The sequence below is a fragment of the Dermacentor andersoni genome, chromosome 1, assembly GCF_023375885.2.
Source record: "Dermacentor andersoni chromosome 1, qqDerAnde1_hic_scaffold, whole genome shotgun sequence".
In the NCBI taxonomy this organism is placed as follows: domain Eukaryota; kingdom Metazoa; phylum Arthropoda; class Arachnida; order Ixodida; family Ixodidae; genus Dermacentor; species Dermacentor andersoni.
In genome coordinates, this window is record NC_092814.1 from 156,054,688 (window position 1) to 156,081,559 (window position 26,872).

At 48.0% G+C, this 26,872-nt stretch overlaps 1 protein-coding gene across 1 annotated transcript in view; it reads left to right on the forward strand.

Annotated features, from left to right (window-relative positions):
• The window catches only part of LOC126527668 (proteasome subunit beta type-5-like), a 57,007-nt gene extending 41,481 nt beyond the window's left edge, over positions 1 to 15,526 (forward strand). Inside the window, exons 6-7 of the mRNA XM_050175522.3 lie at positions 3,682 to 3,886; positions 15,381 to 15,526. Coding sequence (XP_050031479.1) covers positions 3,682 to 3,886; positions 15,381 to 15,472 — 297 coding nt within the window. The 3' untranslated portion in view covers positions 15,473 to 15,526. The remainder of the gene's footprint in view (positions 1 to 3,681; positions 3,887 to 15,380) is intronic.
• The last annotated feature ends 11,346 nt before the right edge of the window (positions 15,527 to 26,872 follow it).

Genomic DNA, 26,872 nt, shown 5'->3' on the forward strand with positions numbered 1-26,872 from the left:
TGGCAACATCAGGAGGAAGGACTGAGGCGACATGGTAGCAGCGCGTTGCCTCGGAGGTGCTGCGGTAGAGGCAGGATTGCGCCTCGATCTGGTGAAACCAAACATGCAGGTTCTGGGGCCAGAAGGGTGGGAGGCGAAGCTTCAGCGACGAGGCGTCCTGCGGATGGGAATCCTGTTCTGAAAAAGGGTTCGGGCGGATCAGTCATTGTGTTCGTAGTAGGTCACCACTTGTAGGCTTATGCCTCAGGCGTGAAGGAATGAGACAGCTGACCCGAATCGACGCCGCAGTAGAACTGCGAGCCGTGGCTTCACGTGGCACGGCCAGGCGCAGTCTTTATTTTCTTCTCATGCGGGCGCGTGCTATCCAGGTTCTAGGTGCCGCCCAAGGGAGGGCGCTACAGGTCATTTGCAGTGGCAAAATACAAAAGGAACTAGAGGAGAGACTTTGCTGCTGCAAAAAAAATCAGAATTAAAAGAACCTTTAGCTTGGCATGTGTGTGTGGTTGATAATTCAAATGGTACAAATGGTATGCTTCAAATGGTACAGTAAACCACCAAAGCATTAAAGGGGCTCTGAACCACCCCCTTGGGCTTGGTGAAATAACATAGTGCATGGGTAGCATACGCTGCTGTGAATCTCAGCCAAGGTTTACTGTCGTACACAGTGCGTGGACCTCGCAAGCAGAGCGCAAAGTCACCTTTCTATCAAACGCTCTCTTTTCAACAGAAGCCTGCTCCTCATTCTCTTCTGGACACTTTATTTCGTAATAAAGTTGATTCCCATACACAGCTAATATTGGTAGCTGCAGTCTGCTACGTAGGGTCGGTACTGCAGCCACCATGGGGTGCCGCCACAAGAGAGAGAGAGAGAGAGAGAGACTACTTTATTCATCAGAGTGGGGAGCTAATTCATGGGCTCGTCAGGAAGGCCAGGTGGCCGCCAGGCAATACGTGACTGCGACCTCTTCGACTTGCTCCACGGCTCGGAGTTGCACGTCCGGGCTGGAGCTAAGCAGGACTGGCTAAGCACACTGCAGCTCACCGAGGACAACCGCGTTTGGCTTATGTTTAGTGCGTCGCAGGCACCAAAATCTGAAGTCATGGCATCCAAAATGAAATTTTACCTGCATGCCACGGTGACATTTAGAAAGCAGAGCGTTGAGGGCGCATCCCCCTCCACCATAGCCTTCACAGTGCAGGGAGGGCAGTGAAGAGGGAACGAGAGCGCAGTGGAGGCAGTGTTTAATTGCCAGTAACTCGGCTTCTGCCGAACGGACTCAAGTACTTTTTGTAGCAAAGTAGCTCTGAAATAGCCTATTTTCACTTCAAATGCCTTTCTGCACTTCGATAAAAAGTGGCTCAGGGCGCCTTTAAGGGGGGAAGAGGCGTTCAGAAACCTTTATTTTTCTTTTTTAACTAAGTTTAATAAAAATTGTCTCCCAGAAAGGTTTTTCTGCTGATTTCAAAAATATAATTACTTTTTAAGTTGACTGAGTGGTTCCAGATATAATTAAGATTAATCACCTATTGTTTATCGGAACAATTGTATTAAGAGTATCAGCCAGAATGTTTAAAAGGCATATGGCTGGATACTACAGAGTGTAAGCAACACAACTTTAGGACTACTTTTTTTATATTGCAGGTATTGCCAGTTTTACAGCAATTTGAAGTTCAGTCTCCAGACGTGGCAATCAAGTGGTGCAATTAGTAACCAGGTTTTAAAATTTACAAAAGCGAAAATTGAAAAATCTGCTCCTAGCATTGTGTAGTACACACATGTAGCTACATGCCGCTGCTAAAATTATGGCTCTATGTGCCCTGAAGATCGAGATAGCGCTTCAACAAGTTTAAAAAGCACCAAAAATGAGATTCTGAGAAAACTTGAAAAAACAAAATGAGCTTATTTTTATAACAGAACACCACAAAATATTTGAATGTATACAAGTGCTATTGCATTAGTAGCCTCCAGCTATGTAGTCTGTCTGGCTAGTGTCATTATGATGATGCCTTCTGAGCACCCGCTGCAAGTTTTCAGCAGCTGCATGCTTGGCAGACATAGCCAGCTCGTTTGTCATGGCAGCAGTGTCAACGCGATCTAGTAGTTCCAATTTTCGGTCAGTAGCAGGAGTTGACGCTAATGCTTAGTTTTCCTTGAGCTTCACTGTCAATACGCCGAAAAAATTCCGGCTGCAGAATAGCAGTAGCGTCGTGCCGAAATGTCGATGACATGCGGCTATTGTCAGGAGCGCTTCGGGGAACTAGGCCTAACATGCCATTGGGACCTCTGGCGTCGCTCGACTGCGGGAGTGGGCTGTTATCGATGTCATCGGGAAGTGGCACGGTGGAGCATCGTTTCTTGAAGTTGTATGCCGACTTCATCTTCCTTCCCTCTAATTTGTACAGGGTCCTGAATATCTGGCTGCGCATGTTCAAAAAAACATTTTGCGCTCACCGGTGCATTGCTCTTGCTAAATTTTTCTTTTTTAACGTAGGTAGGACATTTGGCAGTATAATAGCAAGAGATTGGAAGAGTTCCATAGGGGACGCTTACAACATCCATCCATCCATCTCGGACCAGCTTTTCAGACGCCATTTTTCCCCATAGACGAAAAGTTTCTCATTTTTTGTCTTAAAAAACAAGCAACTAATTGTGCCAAGTGTTATACTAAACGAAGTTGACGCCTAAATGCGACCATTCTGCAAAATTTGAGCAAGAACGCTGCAGCGGTGAGCGCAAAATCTTTGTTTGAACACACGCGACCAAATATTCCGGACCCTGTACTTCGGAGTCGAGGTCAGCATCTATGTCAGCGTTGCAAACGTTACGCACGGCGTGTGCACAGCGGTCGCGGAGTGATGCAAACGACGCAAGTCCAGCTAATGGCATGGCTAGCTTAGGGTCTCGTGCCTTTGTCGACCAATTACAGCACACATTGGGTCATCTTTTTTAGGCAGAATTTCTTCACTGCCAATGCGCAGACGGAACCGGTAGAGGCGAGAAAATGACGACGAGAGACTGCTCTTTCAAACGATATATGGGTCGGTGCAACCGAACGACTGCGGGGGTCGTCACGCGCCGTGGAAAAAAATGCTTTTTTTATGGAAACTTTGGCTCGTATTTAGCCGACACTGGTGCCAAAAATTTATATTATGGCTAAAATATTGATTTAGAGTGAGCAAAACTTGGCGAAGTGGTAGAATAATAGTTGGAAATTCTGAAAATACCGGTATCAAAGTGATCTTCTTTTTTTTTTTTTTTCGATTTTTTGGTCTCTAACTCTGAAAACCGAGTACTATGAAAATAAAGTTTCCTCTGCTCTCTTCTACTTGTACGTAGGTGCCTGAAATGCAGAAAAAGCATGTTCTTGACCCAAACTTTGTAATAGCTAAGTTGGAAAAGCGCGAAAGTTTAGACATGCATCCCAGCTAGGTTACCCTGACAGACCCTACATAGTAGAGTAATCAATTACCTCTGCCATCTGCTGCCTGAAAAATAACCAGTTGTAATGATTGTGTAGAATATTTATATCGGTGAGCTACCGTGTTTTCATCGGCATGTTTTTGTAGTGAGCACAGGTTTAGTGCCTGCATCGGCACTAAACCTGTGTTCACTGGCAGAGATTGCGAGCGGTAATGATGCACTGCAGGAAAAAACCTTGGCTTCCTTCTATGGATTTGCAGGGCCCTGGGCTCTACTATGTGGATAATGAAGGCAACCGGCTTCCAGGTAGTCTGTATTCATGTGGCTCTGGATCAACATATGCCTATGGTATCCTTGACAATGGCTACAGCTACGAGATGTCAGATGAGGAGGCCTTTGAGCTGGGTCGCAAAGCCATTTTTCATGCCACATTCAGGGACTCTGCCAGTGGAGGCATTGTACGTGGTAAGTACTAGTTCTGGCTTTTTGAAATGACTTTGGTGTATCCCTTGGAGTACCCCAAAAGAAGAAAAATCAAATGCATTACCGTATTTGCATGATTCTAATGCACATGTTTCTTTAATAAAAAGTGTGGTCAAATTGACATGCACGTTAGTTGTAATTATTTCGACTCAAAATCAAATACAGTACTGATACTCACTTAAAAAAAACTCATTGGAAGATAGCTAGCCACACTGTCATCGAACAGACGTCATCGTTTTACATCTTGGTTTATGGTCGCCATTTTGCAGTTTGCTATATGCCTGTCATAGCGCTTCTGCTCAACTAGTCCAGTGACTGGATGGAAAAAAAGGCATTTTCATTACTAGGCATCCTTCAAGCGTAAGGCGATCCTTCTGGCAGAACAGGGTAACTGGGCAGGGTTGCATGTGTTATGCATTCCCGAGACGTGTCGGCAATTGGCAGTGACAAACGAATTTTTAATGCATTATATAGAACTGAAGATGACTTTCTGTGGATGGCAGACAGCGAAAAGGAGGTGTCGTAAGACTTCGACAGCGACTAGCCACTAAGATTCAGCGGTGTGCGTGTCTGTGTGCTTTTGTATATTCCATAAGATTTTTTCAACACGTTGCGCGTCTACTCAGGTTTCATCACTTGATGTGCATGGTAGAATCTGCACCAAGTTATTTTTGGGGATATTTGGGTGGTAAAATAACTGTGCATTACAATCGGTGGCGCGATAGAATCGTGCAAAGACGGTAATTGAAATGTGGTAATTGGCATGTGCTTTTGATGCTGTGCCAGCACACCTATTTTACACTTCGCAATGTGCCTGGTGCGGTCACAGCAGGGCCAGTAAAATTTAGCAAATCCTTCTGCTAAATTCTTTGCCACTCTTATCATCCCCCTTATCTCCAGCATAACGAAATATCGCTTCCGCCATAAAGCAATGCCGAGACAATAAGTAAAAACTTCCGTCGACGTACATGGTCCAACGATTGAATTACAAGCACTTTATCTGAGAAGTGCTTGCAAACGCACCTCTCAAATAGCGTGCAGCACAACAACCGCTCCCGCATGAGCGAAGGGTAAGCGGGGTGGGGTGGGGGGTATGTTGGCGCATCTCGGCGGTGGCTGCCCATGGCTGTAAGCGCACCTGTGCACCCTGCTTTAGAGGTAATCTGCCACTTGTGCAAAGAGTGGCCATGCCAAGAGGGCGTGGCACCGTGTAAACTGTCTCGCTGCACGTTTAGTATTGGAGGTTGTGTAATCTTGAGTTTCGATTACCCGTTGGAGTGAGAGGCAGACGAAGCATTTGCTCCCCTTTGCAGCCACGGGGGTGGAGTGCACATGAAAGCGGGGTTGGCTTCGCTTAATTCGTACTGCTGATGTGAATATATCATCGACATGGCATGAAACCGTATCATTTGTCGCCAACTCCCAAATTCATCAAAATGAATTTTTTTCTCATTCAAATTTGCTTTTCTCGATTGCCAGATAACTCGGAAAATTCTGCAGCCCCTCTCCGTGTAAGAAAAAAAATCGATTGGCGACTGTATATATATTGCATAAAAGGTCGAATTTCAATAGAATGAAATTTTGATATAACAAAGCAAATTGCCGATTTTACCTACTTCGTTATATTGAGGTATAATTCTATAACCTCAAGCAAGGCTCACCAAAGTAGGCTAATGAAATTTTGACGCTAAAGTTTCGTTTTGCAGAACATTCGCTGTTGGTGCTGTCTCATTTCGCATCGATAAAATTCTCATGACAGCAATTCTTTCGCTTCCCTGCTAATGTCATTCTTTCGTGAGTCACCTGTATTTGCCGTATGTTTTTGGGTGTGGTGTCAGCATACCTATTTCACACTGTGCATTGTGTATGCTGTAATTGCAGCACTATGGTGTTCCGCCTGTTTCTAGCCTCAACCGACAATAATTTGAGATGCAGTTCTGCCTTGATTACAGTGTAATCACTATCCAGCATGAAATAGATGCACCAGTACCTCAGGCAAAATCACATTGAAAATGCATTCCACATGGTTAATTCACTAACCAAAAACGTACTTGTGGATTCTTGTGGACCGCTAAGCAGAGCTGACACAGCATGGACACATGGCTGCAACATTTGTGAAGGGGTCACCACAGGCGCTACTAAGCCAAGCTCTCTCTATCTCGCTAGGCACCATCACATATACCGTATCTTTCTGCATATAACCTGCACCCCAAGTTACAACAGCTCGGAAAGAAAGTACACGCGTATAATCCATGGAAATAACTTCCTACAACATTGCTCAAATCTGCAAAAGACAGTCACGGTCCACACCATATCTTCGGCCAGCTGCTGTTCCCCGTTCTTTGGCAATACTTATAAAGCTGGATTCACACGGTGGACATTATCATAGATGAATCAGTCATGTGATATGCGACCTGAATTGGATCACTTCGCAGTTAGCATTCACACGACGGAGGATGGCAGCACGGATGAAGCATCCGTCACATGGGCAGCGGCAGTGGAGGAAATGTGACAGAGCTGAAAATCTCAATGGTGATTGAGCTCACTGCCACAACACTAAGCACTTTGCACAGACTCAGAGATCGCTTTAGGAACGGGTGACGTGCGAGTTTGCTGGCGCCGCATGTGCTATTTGCTAACTACTAAACGCAAAATGTCGAACCGTAAAGAAGAGGAGTTTGGGCAGCCATGAAGGAGAGGTGAAGGGAGTTTCAACACACGGGTGTGTAGAGGGTTGGTTTCCCTAGGAGATAACGAAACTTTGAATGGCGGAGATCCTTGTGAGGTATGGCAGCGCAGTACACACTGCAGTGAAGCCACACCTCAAGGTCCGCCATTCGAAGCATGCGCTGCCGTGAAGCTGCACTTTACGGTGAAATTTGCAGATAATCTGCACGCCAACTTTACTGTGACTTTTGGTGCGAGTTATATGCACTAAAATACAGTATGTCGGTGTTCTCAAAGCATGTGCAATCAGAATGTGCTAGGCCCACCTTTTCTTTCCCAACTTACTGGCATGTCTGAGCTGCTCTTAGTGTAAGATCACAGTTTCATTACCTTGTGTGGGAGACACGTTTCAGAAAAAAATGTACATCGGCGAGATTTTCGTGCTTGTTAACTTACCACTTCAGGTCATTGCAATTGCCATCAACCATAGTGACCCCCAAATGTCTGTGGCATAGATTTGGGACACACAACTCTAAGCAGTGGTTTAAAAATGCTGTTTCATTTCCCTGGAATGCTCTTGTAGTAAACAATTTTCTCAATTTAGGGATGTGGTTAAGCATCACAATTTTGCTTGGCACTTAGCAGAAATAACCCACACAGGAGTGGTAAACAAAAGATGCACCACTGTGCCATTTGCTAGCCTAAATTATTCACAGCTGCACCAGTATTTTGTCGCTGGTGCTGAAGTGGCTGACTGGTAATGGTGACTATAAAATTAAACATGTAAAAGATTTTTAAAAAGAAGACAGTCCTGGAACTGGTTATGAACATAGCACCTTCCAGCTCTTTCCAACCAGTTATGCCCCCATGACTTTGACAATGTACACGTGCTAAGTTTCTTGCAATATACCCATTCTGGCATGCACAATGGTGCATGCAGCAGTTGTAACCAGCATCAAGGAAAATTATGTGCAAGACCAACAAAACAAAGCAGAACACCAGTGCTGAAAATCTGAAGATGAACTGTGATACAACAAACAAGGGAAAGGAGGAAGAGGGAAAAGCTATTGTCCTCTAGGTGTACACCCATGAGCAAAAGTATAAAAACTATAAGCTCTGTGGAACTTATTTGTAATTCAGACACAAACTGAAATTGGTGAGTGCACTGGAAAGTTCGCAATACCAAGTTTTGTCTGCAGTCCTCAATTTCCTGTTATATTCATAGGTGAAGAAAATCAGCTTTATTGTGGAATCCTTAGTTCATACACTTTTGCTTGGGAGAGTTGCATATAAAGCTCAACTTGAGTAGAACAGTGACAATGCAGAAACAAGACCGGAAGCAGTGCTGCCTTGACTTTCACAAACCAGTTTCAGAGCGTTTACTCTGATACAGTGGCACAAATACAAAGAAATACTTTCAAATACGTGAGGTCACCACACTGATGTATCAGCACTGGGGATTTGAGTGCAGGAAGTTTGGCTGTCATTTTCTTTTCTAGTGATAACTACACTCCATCTCGCAAGTTGTTTACAGTGCTGCCGAAGGTACGAGGAGTACGCGGGCAATATCTTTGCGCAGCAGAATATAATTTCGAGTCTAACAGTCTGATTAATGGCAGGATTAAAGAGATTTCTTTTTGCTTGTTGCATGATATGTTGCAGTGATGTGACATGTAGGACCTTTGCTCATGCTCATCATATACCACGAATTCAAAAGCTGCTGAGCAGATGACACGGTGTGCAATTGCAAAGGAGTGAATGCACTTGAAAAGGATATACTACAGTCAGCAGTACCTCCAGCAGAATTCGCACACTTCCGCGTAGCACCCACAGAGAACACTCTACAGTCAAGTCTTTCCAGGCTACAATCTACAGTACACCTTTCTCAAAATGCTGTGCATTTATCGAATCTCTGCCTGCAATGTAACAGAGTTGCTTGTCAACTTCCAAATAAATACTTTCGGTGATCTTTTTCTCTCGCATTGCTAACCATCATCAGGCAGATAGTGAAAGGCCATCGAAAGCTCAACTAACATCAACAACACTAGCGCTTACTTGCTAGGTCACATTGGTAACCATTAGTAACAGTGTCTGCAAATGCTGCCAGCTCTTCTGGAAAAAAGTAACCAAATGTAATTTCGAAATAGAGTGCCCCAAAAAACCATTTTAAGGTGTTACAAGCAAAGAAACGAAAACCCACCAACATGCAAGAAATGTCATAAATCGCTTACAGTAAGCCACATCATTATGTCATGTCCAGACACTGAAACACAGAGGCGGAAACATTTTAAAAAATTTTATCACTTGCATGTACCTTTACACCCTGCCTTAATATTGGGCGATGATCCACTAGTGCCATTCACTAACTTGTTAGTTTTTAGATGAAACCGGTTATCTACATCGACTTTAAGGTAACACAGCTATTGTTGCCTTAATATTGGATCTCATACTGTCCTGTGACTGGCGCAGCATGGGCTTAGTCGCTTTTGCGCCATTAAACCCTGATTAACTAACTTCATTGTTAAAGGTAAAAATACATGACGACCACAAACAAATGATAATGATGTTTCGACTCCTGTACGGGAGCTTTGTTCACAAGGCTCATGATAGCCTTGTCATGAAATCACAATAGCCTGATGCATGCATGCGCTTGCTTTCACTTTGGCACCATTGGCCCTGTGCACGTATTACATGTCCTGTCATGACACTCTTGGAGCATCACATGCATCCTTGCACTTGAACATCCTTCATCACGTTGGCTTGCTCCCTTCGTAGCTTCCATGATTTAGAGCTTCAAGTTTCTTTCACAAGCCCCCGCGGCTGATAGCATCGCAAATTCTTTCTCTATGGCATCGCGGGCAAAGGGGCGCGAATGCTTCGTTTGCCTCTCCCTCCAAGGGGTCACCGAAACTCGAGATTACGCAACCTCCGATACTAAACATGCGGTAAGACAGTTTACATGGTGCCACGCCTTCTCGGCACGCCCACTCTTTGCACACGCGGCAGATTACCTCTAAAGCAGGGTGCCCGGCTGCGTATGTGCTCAGCCGCGCTTACAGCCATGTGCAGCCACGGCCGCTGAGACCAGACGGACGCCAACTTGCCCCCCACTCCTCCCCCACCCGCTCCCTCGCGCGCGCTTGATCGCATTAGCGTGAGCTCACATCCCTCCCCGGCTTTCCCTTTGCTCGCGCAGGAAGGCGGCACTCCTCAAACCACCACATTTCTTGTCTCACCCTCGCACACTTTCACTCGCGCCTATAGCACAAAGTGCATGGGGCGCGATAGGATCTTATCGCATTTGGACTTTATAAGGAACATGGTGCGCTCCACTTAGGCTGTCCCTCTTGTCGCACCAGCGCTATTTGAGGGGTGCGTTTGCAAGCAGCTGCTTGTAATTCGATCATTTGGCCATGTGCATCCGCTGAAGTTTCCATTTATCGTCTCCGCATTCCTTTGCGGCGGAAGCGAAATTTCGTTATACTGAAATCGCACATGCACGTCATTATAATTAGGTTTTAAATACAATGTTTTCTATGGACAAGGGGTTAGAAAAGTTAAATACTTTGTTATATCGAGAATTTCGTTATATTGAAGTTTGTTATATCGTGGTTTAACTGGAGATGTCTTGGTATTACAGTCGAGCCCACTTATAACGATACCGGTTTTAACAATGAGAAGCTGCTGTACCATTAACTTTTGTATGTTTTCCGTGGTGAAATAACCCGCTTACTACAATGCCCCCATGCCACATTATCGGTTATGACGAAGTCTGGCTGCTGGGTGTCCATGCGGAAATGTTGTCAAATGCGAAACCCTTGAATAGAAAAAAGAAAGAGAAATTCGAACTGCTGAACGTTGTCCCTGTGTGGTGACCCACTTATGGGGGCAAAGGTTCGTGTACTCAATGTTTTAACGGTTCTCTTAGGCGGAGCCTCCGGGAACCCAATTGAGGACAAAGCCGTTGGTTTGAGCATACACACAAAGATTTTTAATCAAACTAAAAAGGCAAAAAGCAAATAGAAAGAAACAGAAAGCATGCATAAAATAAACACTCAAGCGGACATTGCGGTAAGGAACACACATAGGGCTTTAACGAGGGCGCGAGTCCGGGCTTGCCACGAGGGCGGGGACGCGGCAACGCGGTGAGAAGGTGGCAGAAGGAGTGGCGCCGGTCTCACCAAAGGTCGCGGCGTAAGCTGACCGACCGGGCGCCGGGAGCGCGCCTGCTCTGGCGAGGCGAGGTAACGCTGGCGGCTGGGTGGCAGGAGTGGACGGCAGCGGCGTTCTGGCCGGGCAGAGAGCTCGGGCCCGTAGCCCGACTGCTCCCCTCTCGCCCACGGCGCGGAAGCTCGAACGCCGGCATCGGGCAGCAGGCAGCACGGCAGACGGGGGTAGTGTTCTGGCCGGGCAGCTGGCGTAGAACTCGGGCCCGAAGCCCGACTGTTCTCGTCCTGCCCACTGGCGCAAAAGCTCACCGGCCTTGAGGAGCTGACGGCACGCTCAGGTAGACGGGCGACGCACAGGAACAGGTTGGCAGGAGGCCCCGGGCGGTTGAAGTCCTGGTGGGCTCGGGTCCGGAACCCGACGGCCCGTCTTCAACGCCCGCTCCGGTGGTTGACCTCCTCCTGCCGTTGCTTCCTGGGACTCTCCTGGCGTCTCCCCGGCGTCTCCCTGCGTGTCCTCTTGCGTGTCGCCCCCCCGTTCTGCCAGCGCACCACGCTTTTTCTTGTGGTCTGGCCGATTTGGCATTCTCGGATTGGCTGCCCGACGCTCCGTGGTCTTTCTTGATTGGTTGCTTTTTTCTTTTTGTTGTCTTTCCTGCGCCGCACGTTCTCGTGCCGGACGCTCTTCGTCGTCGTTGTTTTCCTTCTTCCACCTCGGCGCGCGTGCACTCAGCGTCGTCTGCTCTCGACCGTCCCGATCACGGCACCATGTCGCGCACCACACATCACACCCTGACAGCCACCGCACACTCATTTTCCAGCCTTCTCCATGCGCCTCTGTCCCGTCGCCCTTCCACCCCTCCAAACACTAATGGGCCATGTCCACAGCTCTATGCCGCACCACCATCTGAAACACGAATGGACCACGCTAACTGCGCTACTGCCAGATTGCTCGCTGGCTTCTCATTCAGCACAGCTCGCATTCATCTTTATTGGTTGCGTCAAAATCGTTGCTGGCCATGTGGTTTCCGAGCCTCGTTTGACTCGCCGCTGAAACAGAAGATGGCTGATTCGCCCGCTAATCCGCCTGCTGATCATCGGCAATGCATGATGTTGCCATTGAAAAGAAACTAAGTGCTTCTAACCTTAGAAACTAAGTGCTTCTAACCAATGAGGAGATTGTCGTGAGTGTGCTTGCATCGGATAGCGACGATGACGACAGTAGCGATGACGTGGTAGAGCAAGCTGCCTCACCGTTGCCTTCACGGGAGGCCCGGCAGATGATTCAGTCCCTCTGGTGCTTTGTTCTTGCGAGGAAGCTTCCGCTGCACTATGTGGAGCACCTGGATGCCTTGGAGAAGGGTGTCTGCAAGTTTCGCGTAAAGCATGCAAGGCTGACGAACATTTCTCATACAAGCCAGTGAGAAATATGGGGCGAGATGCTTGTGGCGTTTCTTATGGATTTCTCAAGCTTACAAGCTGCCACGGGAACCTTCTCTCATTTTTTAAAAGGCCCCTTTGGGGCCATCAAAGCAATGCTTTGGTGGAGCTCACATATTGCTTGCCATCTGTGACTCCTTTTTGCAGTTATATCAGTGCCATTCTTCAACGCAGATAGCCACGGCTTGTTACACGCGATCAGAGCGCCTAGGAAGGAGTTATACAAGTGAACACAATCAGCAGCTGGATGGAGGAATGTGATGGGGAGGGGCACTGGCCTCCCCGCCATTATAGTTTTCTCACAACAGCCCGGCAATCCCCCTATTTTGATTTTTCATGCAATCCAGTTATAAAAATTATCGGTTATAACAAAGGAATTTTCGTGGCACTTCAGTATTGTTATAAGTGGGTTCGGCTGTGATGTGGATGCCGAATGCAATCGTTTTCAACATCGAACAAGCATGGACATGAAGTTTGAGTTCAGTATCTATTATGGCGCCAAGAAATTGTGCTTCATTTGAAACCAGTAAGTCATAATCAGCACTGTTAACAGAAGGTTGAACTTTGATTGAAACACCATGAATGTGGTTTTTATGGAATTGATGAGCCGCTGGTTATTTTTTGCACCATAAAATAATGTTTAGGTTAATGTTTAGACCGGAGTGTGGGAACTGCATTACTGTATATGAAGATTGTTGTGTCATCAGCATGTAGTACTGTATACATTTTGTCTTGTTAAGAATGATAGGTAAGTCATTAAAGAGCAAAAATAAGAGGGGGCCTAAAATTGATCATTGGGGGACTGCTACCTTGATAATTTTGGATGACAAGATATGACCAACTTCTACCTTCCGAGAACGGTTACTCAAGTAGTTTTGAATAAAGTTTAGAGAAGGACCAGCTATGCCGAATGATTCAAGTCTGACAAGCAGTATGTGATGATTTATGGTATCAACGGCTTTCGTCAGATCGATAAATACAGATCCCATAATTAGGCCCCTGTCAATAAATTGCTAACTTCTCTAATGTGATAGGTGCCAGTTCTGTAGAATATCCTTGACGAATTCCAAACAGCTGAGTGCATAAAGGTTGTATTTTAACAACTTATGCATCAAGCATGATGTGTTTGACAGTCACATTCATAAGTGTCCTCGTCTCTGGGGCACTTGTACCCCCCTCCCCCACCCCCCTCCAACCTCGACCCCCTTCGACTTGTGCTTTCCTCTTCATGCTGAGCAAGGTGATTGTGCAGCACTGGACACCTGTGTTTGATCAACGTTTATTAACAATGTAATGGTGTTCAATATTTGTTTAGCTTAGCTTTCATAGAATTGCCATATTATTACAGTCAAACCCACTTATAACGATACCAGTTTTAACAAAATATGATTTATAACAATAGGCTGCTGCACCGTCGACTTTTGTATGTTTTCCATGGTGAAATAACTCGGTTACTACAATGCCCCGATGCCGCATTATCTGTTATAACGATGAAGTCTGGCTGCTGGATGTCTGAGCCGAAAGGTAGTGAAATGCGAAATCCTTGAAAAGAAAAAACGAAAACGAGATATTCGAGCCGCTGCACGATGGGCCGCTGCTCCAACAGCCGCTGCATGCTCATTTTCCAGCCATTTCTGTGCGGCTCTCTCCCTTCGCCCTTCCACCCCTCCAAACACGAATGGGCTGCGCCCATAGCTCTACGCTACCCCACCCTCCGAAACACAAATGGACCACACCAACTGCGCCACAAGCAGATTGCTTGCATGTTGCTCGCTGGTTCCTCATCCAGTACAGCTCTGCGAACAGCTTAATCGCTTGCGTTCGTTTTGGTTGGTTGTGTCGAAGTCGTTCCTGGCCACGCAGTTTCTCAACTTCGCTTGACTCGCCAGAGAAATGGAAGATGGTTGATCCACCCGCTGATCAACGGCAATGCACGACGTTGCCGGTGAAAAAAATGTGCACGGCTATAGATTTTGAAACTAAGTGCTTCTAACCGAACGTCGTGAACGTGCTTGCATCGGATAGCGACGACGGCATCGATGACGCGGTAGGGCAGGCTGCCTCAACGTTGTCCTCACAGGAGGCCCGGCATGATTCAGTCACTCCGGGGCTTCGTTTTCGCGAGCAGCCTTCCACTGCACTACGTGGAGCACTTGGATGCCTTGGAGAAGGATGTCTGCAAGCTTCACGTAAAGCATGCATGGCTGGCGGGCATAGACTTTTCTCGTGCAAGCCAGTGAGAAATGCATGGTGACATGTTTATGGCGATCTCTCCTCAGCGTTTCTTCTGGATTTATCAAGCTGACAGGCTGCCACGGCAGCCTTCTTGCAATTTTTGAAAGGCCCCTTTTGGGGCCACCAAAATGATGCCTCGGCAGTGCTCGCATATCGCTTGCCACGCATGACACCTCTTTGTAGTTGTTATAGCAGTGCCATTCTTTAATGCCGAGAGCCACAGCTTGTTACACGCGATGGGAGCACCCAGGACGCAGTTAAATGAGTGAACACAATCAGCAGCCGGGCAGAGGAAGGTGGTGGGGAGGGGCACTGGCCTCCCTGCCTATATAGTTTTCTCATATCCGCTCTGCCATCCCCCTATTTTGATTTTTTCATGCAACACAGTTATAACAATGGAATTTTCGTGGCACTTGAATATTGTTGAAGTGGGTTCAACTGTATGTGTAAGTTCTTGCCTTAGCTTGCTTAGCTTGAACAAAAACATGCACGTTAAAGATCCACAGGTGGTGAAAATTAATCCAAAGCCCCCCCCCCCCCCCCCACTCACCCATTATGACGTGCCACTCGATCAGATAATTGTTTTGGCACTAAAACTGCTGGTTCTTTTTGAACCAAGTGTTTCATTAAACTCTGGCTAATCCCAGCATGTATGGTTTTCCTTTTTTTTTTTTTTTTTTTTCTCATCTTGTGTACGCTTCTTCGAAGGCTGGGTTTTGTCGTTTGTTTGTCATGCAGAATTTGCTCTAAATTTTCCAACAAAAACACCTCTTCTGATTGAGCTGATGATCAATTTCTCAAGACACACAAGGGCACATGCTAAGATCTAAAGCCATTCATACCTACATTGTGAATAAGAGGTGCTTGCAACACATGCACAAACAGTTTTATGCCTGTGCCTGTACTGTTTATGTCAGCCAGTCAGTAAGAGCCAGGGAGATTATTAATCCTGTTGTATTTTTGTGCAGTGTACCGTGTGAAAGAAACTGGCTGGGAGTGCATCAGTGAAGAAGACTGCAAGGACTTGTACTACAAATACCAAGCAGAGAAGATGCAGTGATACTTTGTCTCTGCAGTTTTTCATTGCACAAATAAACAGTAATCCCAGCTGTAACTAGATTAGTTTTCCTTTTCTAAAGTGTATGTGCTGTTCTATGCAGACCAAAATTGAATCACCATTGCTTTTGACATTAAATGCCATGTCACACAGTCTTGCAAGGTTTAAAATGAGCATACTGGTTTCATGATTACATACGAACACAATGCATGCACTAATTGTAGCACTTGCTTTTTGTACACTTACAATTATTGCATAGTATATGTGGTGTGTGTTCAGTCAGGTTTCCTAACTCAGAAATTGGTCCAGCAACAGCAGCACTCGTGCACAGCATTGTGTCCAATATTCCTAGTTTGTTGAACTGAACTTTTGCAATAGGTGGGTAACTGGTGGTGCAAGTGTGGAATTATTTGGTTATATATTGGTATTTATTCAGGCATTATGAAACAGTTCCAGCGCACATTTGGACAAGGACGAGGAGAGAAAGACAACACGAACGCCGGAGGGGCGCCCAGCTGTCCGTACTCGTCCTTGTCCAAATGTGCGCTGGAACTATGTTTCATAATGCTAATCATAACCAACTAGCCCAGCTGTCCGTACTTATCGATATTCAGGCAGTTATGTGGTTCTCTGGAAAGTAGCTGAAAGTTGTGGTTTTGTGAACTCGTTGCCTTCTTCACTTCTTTTCAGATATAGTTAACGGTAGCCAGCTTCTGCTCATGATTTGCCAAGTTGTTGCAAGTGTGGTCAAAACAATGGGAAAGCTTGATTCTACACACTGGCTAACCACGCCCTCTTTTCCTTTCTCCTTAATTGGTACTTCACCACCACACTTGGACAAATAAAGTTTATTCCTATCCTATCACCACCACACTTATTTGGTGAAAAAAATAAAAAATGACCACACGGGCAAAGTAACATGGCACAACACGGGCGTCGACCTGGGCAGTGACCACTACATCCTCGAAATTACGATACCCAACCAATCGCGGAGAAATACCATTATACATAAGTGGACGGACTGGGACGAATTCCGTAAGGGGCGCCTCACCACAGCACAAGACATCACAGAGATCGAAACCTGGACGGCGGAACTCCGCGATGCAGTGCGCTCAGCCACAAAGACCATAGAAACAGACGAGGACGTCTTCATCATGGACAGCCGCCTGGCCCACCTGATAGAGGCCAAACGTTCGATACAGGCGCGTTGGAAGCAGCACCGGCTGAATCGCAAATTGAGGAAGAAGGTGGCTGACTTAAATAGGGCCATTGAACAACATTGCAGGCTCCTGTGCCGTCAACAGTGGAACGAGATCTGCAACCAAGCTGACAGGGAATTGCATCGCAGTTGTACATGGAATCTATTTCGGCACCTCCTAGACGAAACAAAGACCAAGTCAAACCAGCGCGACCGCCTGGCCCGCCTCATGCACACCATCACACAACAACAAGGAAAAGACGCTGTTATCAGGAGCCTGGAAGCCAAGTATCTGCCAGACACGCCAACGGAAACCCACCCGCCGTATGGGGGGCCGCCCAACGCGTGGCTCGACCGAGACATTACCATATCAGAGGTATGGGTAGCGCTGCACGAGCTCAACACCCGCTCAGCAGCCGGCCCAGATCTCGTTACAAACAAGATGCTACGCAACCTGGACGACGCTTCGATAGAGGCCCTAACCGATTACTTCAATGAATGCTGGCATTCGGGCAAGCTCCCCCGACAGTGGGAAAACGGCAAGAACGATCCTGATTCCGAAACCGGGCAAACCACTGGACATCGGCAACCTGCGTCCCATCTCGCTGACGTCCTGCGTGGGCAAGGTGCTGGAGCACGTGGTCGCCAACCGGTGGCAGGAATACCTAGAGAAGGAAGGCCTCTATCCTGACACGATTATCGGCTTCCGGCGCAGACTCAGCACACAAGATGCCATGTTACAACTCAAACAAGAAATCGTCGACAACAAGACACAAGACAGCAAAGTAATTCTGGGTCTCGATTTACAAAGCGCATTCGACAAAGTCAAACACTCAGCCATATTAGGACAAGTATCAAGACTCAACATGGGGGTAACGAGCTACAATTATATTCAAGACTTCTTGACCAACCGCATGGTAGAACTGCACGCCGGAGACCTCAAGCTCCCCGAACACATGCTCGGTAGTACGGGTACTCCACAGGGTTCGGTCATATCGCCGTTGCTCTTTAACCTCGTCATGATCGGGGTAGCGAGGGCAGTAACGGGGACCGGCGTCCGGCATACGATCTACGCCGACGACATTACCCTGTGGGCGGCCGGCGGCACCGACGCCAGCATCGAGCAACAGCTGCAAGCGGCGGTTACCGCCATCGAGCAGCACCTTGATGGCACAGGCCTAATGTGCTCGCCCGCCAAATCCGAGCTGTTCGTCGTCACACCGCTTCGACCGGGACGGAAGCGCACTCCTCTTCGGGCGTGTGATCGCATCAAAATTGTGACTGCATCGGGGCAACGCATCCCCGAAGTTCCCAAGATCAGGGTCCTGGGCCTGCTGCTCAACAAGAGCGGCCGCAACGACGAGACCATCAACAAGCTTACCACCAAGGCAATGGACGCCATCCGGCTCGTACATAGTCTCTACACGACGGGCGGGCATGCGTGAAGACAGTCTCGTGCGCCTTGTCCAGTCGTTCGTGATCAGTCACATCGCCTACGTTGCGCCTTACCTTAACTGGCACGTCACTGACAGGACCAAGATCAACACGCTGATCAGACGGGCTTACAAGACAGCGCTGGGTTTAATGGAGACCACGAGTACGGCTCGGCTCTTGCAGCTCGGCGTCCATAACACCCTAGAAGAAATAGCAGAGGCGCAGCTCACCGCGCAATTCGAGCGCCTCTCTACCACCAAGACGGGCCGCTGTATACTGACGTCCTTGGGTTACAACCCCCAAGCTCCCAGCCGGCAACCGTGCGAGATCACAGATGAGGCGCGGGCCCACATTTACGTGGACCCCATCCCGAAGAACATGCACCCAGAATACAACCAAGAACGGCGGCAGGCGCGGGCCAAGGCCCTCACCGAGCAACACGCCCAAGACCCGCACGCCCGGTACGTGGACGCCGCGGAATACAAGCGGGAAGGCTTCGCGGCAGTGGTCGTTGCGGCGGCTACCGGCACCAAGACAACGGCAGCGAGCGTGCGGTGCACGAACGCCACAGACGCCGAGGAGGTTGCCATCGCTCTGGCGATCACCGAGGCCGAGTGTCGCACCGTGCTCAGCGACTCGAGGAATGCCGTGCGCAACTTTGCCAAGGGGCGAATATGCGCGCCGGCGGCCGCCATCATCGGCAAGCTCCAACTTCAAGACCGCGGCAGCACCGTCCGTATCAAGTGGTTCTCGGCACACGCCGGCGAGTGTGCATCCTCACCGAACCACAACGAGACGGCCCATTTGGCGGCGCGAGCGCTTACCTTCCGCGCCCCCGAGAGTGACCGTTCCGTGTGGTGGTTCGAAACCAAGGACAGATTGACTAGTTATGCCGAAGTAACAAAGTGTTACCGCTTAGCTCGACGGACAATGCCGCCTCCCCACCCGGCACTCAGTCGGGAGGAGGGCGTAATCCTAAGACAAATACAGACCGCGTCACTCCTCGCCCCCGCAATGCTGCACGTGCTTCACCCAGAGCTCTATCCGAGTGGGCTGTGCGGTGTTTGTGCAGCGGGTCCGGCGGACCAATGGCACATCATGTGGGACTGTACCAGGTTCCCGACGGCAGCTACCTCCAGGACTTACCCGCCAGAACTTCAAAGTGCACTGCAGTCAGCAGACAAGGACTCACAACTATGGGCCGTCCAGCAGGCCCAGGGTGCACTCGAAAAGCACAAGCCTCATGACCCACTACAAACGGGCCCAACTGGGCTAGTGCAGCGTAGGGTATAACCCCGGGTCGACGCTTGGCCAGCGTCACAACTCGTTAAATCGTCGTTTGCCGGCACTTTATTAAAGTTATTCCTATCCTATCCTATGTTCTTTATTGACGGGCACTGTATCACTTCAGGCAATTTAGTTTATTCATGTGTTCAAAAAATACTGTTCCTGGTTCAACCACGTTTAAGTGAGGATGCGGAGCTGAGAGGTCAATTTTTGAACAGACATGCTGATTTTAACAAAATTCTTCAGGAATCCTTGTCTTGTCTTTAGAACATGTTGTAAATTTCATTACTCTAGCACAAATGCAAAAAAAAGTTGCATGTCCCATTGAGCAAATGAGTGTGTTGCCTTAGGAAAACTATCATTTTAAAGATTATGAAGATAAAGCTTTTCTGAGTAACTAAATTTTCATGTGTGTGTTTTTACTGTGATCAAGAAATATATAAATTTTTTCTTGATAGAACCAATTTAGAAATTCAAGACATCCATAGTCTTGTTCCTCACAAAATTTCCTGCCTAAAAACAATCTTGCAAACAATTTTTGTCATTGCAGTTTTAAAACTATTGTTATATGCAGTCTTGTAGTGCAAATTGGCCAAAAAGTGCGAACTGAGAAAAATTTATTCAGATTTCAGAATGTGCCATACTGTCTCGACAGCAGTGCTCAATCGAATGCCCCTGCTGCACAGGATGAGCCATTTCCTTCAACTCAACACTGCTCACAGGAAATTGCTTTTCCAGTTTTTCCACATCGAAGACATTGTGGCAGGCATAGTCTACCACAGTGCCAACCACCTGCTGATCACAATAAACTAGCATAAAAACACATAGAGCAATATAAAGATGACCAGCGCCGTCGATTAGGAGGGCTGGGCAGAAAAACCCCTCGGGTGGGAAGAATGGAATGTCGAGAGTTGCATCCACAAATCCCGGCTTCATTTTTGGTTTTACAGAAAATCTGGACTCTGTGTGACCAAAAATGACTTTTTTTTTTCTTTGCATGTTTTTGGTTACTCTCAACAGAAGGTCTCTATCACTAGAAAGTGCGAAAAACAAGCTTGCTAACGAGTGAATTGACTCCGCATTTGGCTCCTCTCCCGCTCTACGACGACATCTTGAAAACTGTGTTCGACGAAGCTGCTTTCAACGGGAAACGCATTCACCGCCAAGTAAAAGCAAATGCTCATTTTCTCCTTTCTATCAGGCAGATAATAACCAAACTTGGTAAGGGGCTTCTTTACATGTATGTTTAAATATCTAAAACAAACAAAATTAGAAAATGGACTTTTCTGGTGATAATAGCCATGTTAGACCCACATCCCCCCTTAAATCTCTTCACCCATGATGCCACAGGCACAGCAGCACGATGTGCAAACCGTACGTAGGCTTCTGTCATGCCGACACATACTGCGGTCGAGCACCTAGACCTGTGTAACGAAGCACTTGTGTGCCCTCTAGCTTCCATTCGCCCACTATATAAAATTAATGATGTTCTTCCTTGCATCACGAGCGGGAGCGTATAAATTTGTCCCATTCTTGCCTCGTGGCTTCCAACGCTTCAAGAATCCATTGGCACACAGGCAGGCACACTTGGGAAGAAAGGGCTGTTTATATGTATGCAGTTGCATATTTTAGTATATATAACTTAGTCAATGCTTGACTGGTTCGCAGTGGTTTATACTGAATAGTTTGGCATTTTTGTATGAGTGTTTCGAAAATTGCTGTATGTTGATAAATCTAAGGACATAGCAAATATAGGGTGTTTATTTTTTGGACTATAGAGACTTTTTAAGAATCACCTATGGCCGATAGCACAATTCTAATCCATGAACTGGATTACTTGAAGAGGCTGCCGTTACTTCCACGAAAAGGCAAAATGTTTGTGCTAACTTCCAGTTTTTACTATGATCCTGTACAAGTGCAGGAAACTTGTGCATGTACAATTACATATCACCTTTGTGCACTGCATGCGCAATTAGAAGTGCCAAGGAAATGGCTCTAAATGTTTAGTACTAATAAAACTAATAGTGCTTAAAATCCTTCACGAATTCGTTCGAGAGAATTCTGGATGGAACCGTGCTTCAAAATTTATCTGTGCCAGGCACGACATAGAAAGGACTTGCAAGATGCATGTTTGCTGCAATAATAGTACTGGGGGCATGACTGGGGGCGAAGACTTACGGAGTTGCCATCTGTCGGAAGCGCCTCCCTTGCGTAGTACGAGGGATCACGCGGCGCGCTCATAGGTGTGGCTTACGGCGCTTAATAAAAACACGCGGCAGCCCTCCTGTACATTTCTGTAAGTACTCTCAAAACTAGGGAACTTTATTACCGTCTAAATAATAATCTTGCGCTGACTGAAAGCACAGTGAAAGCCACTGCACGCGGTCGCCGCGATGGAGTCTCCCGAACCGGCTTGTTGCGTGAAAGGTCAGCAATCAGCTGAGCGCAAACTATGTGAAATATTGGCATGTGAACTCGTTCATCTTTTACGGGTGAGCGCTTTTAACGTCTAAGAAATGCACAAGGTTCGGCTACAACAGACAGCGGATAGAAGCATCGATAACATTCTAGAAACTTCCGATACATGTAGATGCGTCCTGCGCTGAGCGATAGCATTTCTTAGACGTTAAAAGCGCTGACCCGTAAAAGATAAACAAGTTCACATGTCAATTAGTTACAGTTAGGCCTTGGCGTCGGATCACGGCTGCGTCGCGTTGACCTGTGGCTAGTACATAGCGTCGTCAGGTGGTCTTTCGTCTGCGTATTCTTTGCTTCCAGACTTCGTGGGGTCGGCAGCGTGTCCTTATGTAGTCTTCGTAGCCGGCGGAGGATCTTCGTCAGGTCGACGAACAGCAACCTCGCCTCCATCGGTTGCTGCTTTTAGTTTTGCGGATATGGGCTTACGGCCCCGGGCTGGGCCAGTCGGTGTATGGACGGCGCTGCGGCGACAGGTAGCGGCCTGGTAACGGCGAACGGAACGGTCGTCGAGGGCTCCACTGAGTAGCGGCGAGGTAGTCGGCGATGTCACGAGCGCTTTCACCTTGCCTCGGGCGCGCTGCGTTGACGGCGAAGCCTCGCAATCCCAGGTCGCGGTATGGGCATCGGCGGTACACATGGCCAGCTTCGCCGCAGTGGTAGCAGAGCGGGCGGTGGTCGGGGGCGCGCCAAATGTCCGTCTTCCTCGCGTAGGTGCGCTGGGCGACGGGTGGGCGTGCTGGCGGCGGACGACGGAATTGGGGCGTTACAGGGTGCGGTCACGGAGGGGTACCTTGACGGCGGCGTCGGTCATCGCTTCTGGCTCTGGGCTGCGGTAATTGAGGTTGCACCTCAGGAACTCCAAGCGATCGCTGAACCTCATCGTTCACGATGTCGGCGATCGAGGCCACTTGAGGCTGCGACGAAGGCAAGAGCTTGCGCAGCTCTTCACCCACAATGGCCCTGATGGTCTCTTGGAGATCACCGGAGCCCAGTGCTTGGATGGCGCAGTGAGGCGTGAGCACTTGGTGGTTATATTGCCTAGTGCGCATTTCGAAAGTTTTCTCAATCGTCGTTGCCTCTGTCAAGAACTCGGCTACGGTCTTCGGTGGGTTTCGCATCAGTCCGGCGAAAAGTTCTTGCTTTACGCCTCGCATCAAGAAACGCACTTTTTTCTCTTCGGACATTTCCGGGTCAGCGTGCCGGAAAAGACGGGTCATCTCTTCCGTGAAGATGGCGATGGTCTCATCGGGTAGTTGGCCTCGGGTTTCCAGCAGAACTTCGGCCCTTTCTTTACGGATAACGCTCGTGAACGTCCTCGGAAAGTTACTGCGGAACAGGTCCTATGTTGTAAGGGTGGACTCCCGGTTCTCGAACCAAGTCCTCGCGGCATCTTCCAAGGAGAAGTAAACATGTCGTAGCTTATCCTCAGAGGTCCAGTTGTTGAAGGTCGAGATCCTTTCTAAGGTTTCGAGCCATGTTTCCGGATCCTCCGACGTAGCTCCACGGAAGGTAGGGGGCTCTCTGGTGTTACGTTTCGCCTACGACGCGCGGTATAGCCGGCGCGGATGCAACGGACGCCGGGGCTTCGTTCAAAGCGGCGGACATTTTGGCCCGCTCAGCGCTGCCGCAACGCTTCCTCCCAAGCGCGTCCAGGCATGTTTCAATGCCACGTGTCTTCGTGTGTGCGTGTGTACATGTTGGTGCCCACGCTTGTCAAAGCGCGGCAGCCGGGGAGAGGAGCTCCCCAACTGTGAAGCGAGGAGGTCTGACCGGCGCCGGCCCGGCGGATGCGTCACCTTCTAGTCTCAACGTGTCCGCGCGGCGCCGTCACGTGCGCCTCATCGCGAGCCGTTCCTTCTTGCCCTCGACTCCGAGAGTATAAAAGCAGCAGCCCACGGACGCCGAGAGAGGCTGCGATTTCTTCCGTCGAGTAACGTGCTCTCCCGTCTCTCCACTTCGGTCGACCTGACCGGCCGCTCTTTTGCGATGCTTTAATAAACAAGTTGTTCTGTTAGCAATCGACTCGTCCTTTGCCAGGACCTTCGGATGCTTCCAGTTGTGCCCCAGGCCGCCAGGCCAACGCTACCCTTGGGGCTTGCGACCCAGATGCAACACTGGGCTATTGAAATACGATGAGTGACACTGGGGCTGCCATTGTGGTTGCCTTGGCCACTTCTTCTTGGTCTTCTCAGGTAGAAGTCCGTGCTCCGGGGTCACCTTAGGGCCAGCTGTTGAAGACGGCGGCTTGCTCGATGGTCCGGGACTACGCTGGTGTTCTCTTTGCTGTCCGGGCTTGGATCATGGCTTGTCGGGGGCGTCCGGTACATGAACGAAAAGCACCTCCACCAGATCGTCCAGATGTCACGTGGAGTGACGTATGAAGAACACAGTAGCAATACTGTGAAAGACGAAACTAACTTTTATTGGGCGAACCTGTGCCCACAAAAATAGGCTACACTTAAAGAACGGCGACAACGGCGAACACAGTTGGCGTTCGTCAAAATCTCATCAGCGGGTCAATCGCGTCGGCTTTTATAGATCAGTTGTCGAATGTTCCAGAGTGACCGCTGGAACCCGCGTGCCTTCTACAAAGTTCTGCACCATTCGCGTCGCGCATACATACAATCAGATTACACAAGGTTCGGCGACAACAGACAGCGGATAGAAGCATCGATAACATTCTAGAAACTTCCGATACATGTAGACGCGTCCTGCGCTGAGCGATAACATTAAAAGCGCTCACCCGTAAAAGATAAACGAGTTCACGTGTCAATATGATCTTACAGTGGGCGGTCTGTATAACGAAATGGCGCATAACGGAACGGAACCTCAATGCATGCAGCGATCTCACGGGTTCGCGGCGACCGACTGCGCGTCTGCATGCATGTCCGCGCACAATATTTCGCTTTCACTGTTAGCGCCTTTTCGCACCATGCCGTGAGCTTTACGCCGCAGCATATGAGCATTTGAGAGTACACTAGCAACCACTGTTGCGTTGACGCTATCAGAACTGTTCAAAAATAATTCCGTGATAAAGACTTCGACGCCTAGCTACGGCGACTGTGATGTGCCGTCGCGACGATTCAATATTTTCTTCTAAATTCTTGGACGTTTCAATATTATTTCTAAAGTTGCGTCGCACTGTATACAGTCAGCGGGCGAGTTCGCGCTGCTTCTTTTTCGTAATCCAGTGCGTTAATTCATAATACAAACATGACCATATGCCATGCCTTTATTTAATGTGCTTCTTACCACTCCCTTTCCATTCCAGTGAACTTGCCAGTGTCTAGCATCAACAAGTTCATAGACCAAACCGTCGTGACATTAGCCGGGCAGGGAGCGCGGGCGAACATCTCAGTGCGCGTTTTCTGCTACTCATCGAACATCGCAGTTTCGGCGCCGTAGCAGAAATATCCCTCGCATCTGTACTTGCTGCATACCCGAGTTGTAGCCGATGGCTGTTTGCCGGTTCTAAGTTTCGCGAGCCAAGCTTCACGCAGCTCCGTTGCGTTCGTCCGGCACCGCGGCACCGAGCAGTAGCCTACCATGCTGCCCGCCTCCAAAGGCAGCCACTACATATTATAGTGATCTCAAATGTTATCAAGTAGACACCCAAGGCCGGGAAGCCTTGCCACTTAATCAGAACCGCAGCGCAGGTGGGCCTTAAACTTTCGTTTTCAGCTCGCTTCGGCGCTTCCGAAGCGGCCGCTGTGTCCACGTGATCCCTCATGCCACGTCACGCCGACGGTGGCGCCAGCTATTCCAGTGGTGGAGCTCGCCGCCAATATCAACATGGGTCCTCTTATTTTCTTGTTTTAAGCTGACGACCTTCACTGGTGCATTTTCTAATGTAGCTCACATTTTTCATGCAAAATTGCACGTGAAACTGTTCACGCACTTTTGAACATTATATAGCTGATTTTTCTGTTTTGCTGAATTCCGGTTGATATTAAGCTTGAAGAGCTAATAATTGGGTGAACCTTCAAATTTTCATCAGAAAAGTTAGCCCTCACAAATCGGCTCTGGAGAACCCCGCAAGGTGGAGGAACGCTCTTGAAAATGAAAAATTGCGATCCAGCCGACTAGCATGAAGTTATAAAGGAAACCCATACAGGTTTATCTGAAAGAAGGCTTCACCAATGAAAAAAAAAAAATATCCTAGTCCGGGAATCTAACCCGGGACGAAAGCCTCTCGAGAGCAGTTGCTCTACCATCTGAGTTAACCAGGAGGCTAGCAGATTGCAGAGTGAGGCCGAATTAATAGACAACTCGAAGCACTCTCGAAGCATGCTTCTTGCTGCGGTCGGATAGATGACGATTTTTCCTTTTCTTGAATCTTCCTTCACCTTGCAGGCTTCCGCAGAACTGATTTTCCATATTCATGTGGTAGAGTGACCACCCCCTGTAAGGCGTTGATCTCGGATTCAATCCCTGGAACAGGACAAATTTTTCTTTCCATTTAAAGAACATGTATGGGTTTCCTTTGTAGCTTCACACTACAGTTGGGTTGATGACAATTTTTTTTTTCATTTCAAAAGTTAGCTGTGTATTTAGCTTTGATGTACTTCATTAGTGAAGTATGTGTTTGCCAAAGTATATTGTGCTGAAAACAAATGCAACACTGCAATTTTTCTTTCAGATTTGCTAACTGTTCAGATTTGAGACCTCTGTAGAAATTCTCATGCCAGTGTTTGTCTTTCAGAGGAGCTCTTTACATGATATAAACTTCCAGATGAAACTGTCCAGGAAGCTTTTTGACATCGCAGTTAAAGAGATTCTTAAATATTTTCGCTTCCTCCAACCTTTCATCGATATCGCCAAATAACTCTAAACTGTTTCTGCGAGCCGCGGAGGATTTATATCACAAATGGTTATGTCAATTCTGCCTCATTTTCTGCACGGAATTTTGCACAATACCAAAGCGCCAAAATCAAAAGTGTCTCATCTTGGATCTCTATATTAAGTTTATTCATTGAGCCTGTTAGGTCAGTGCAAAATGTCAATTT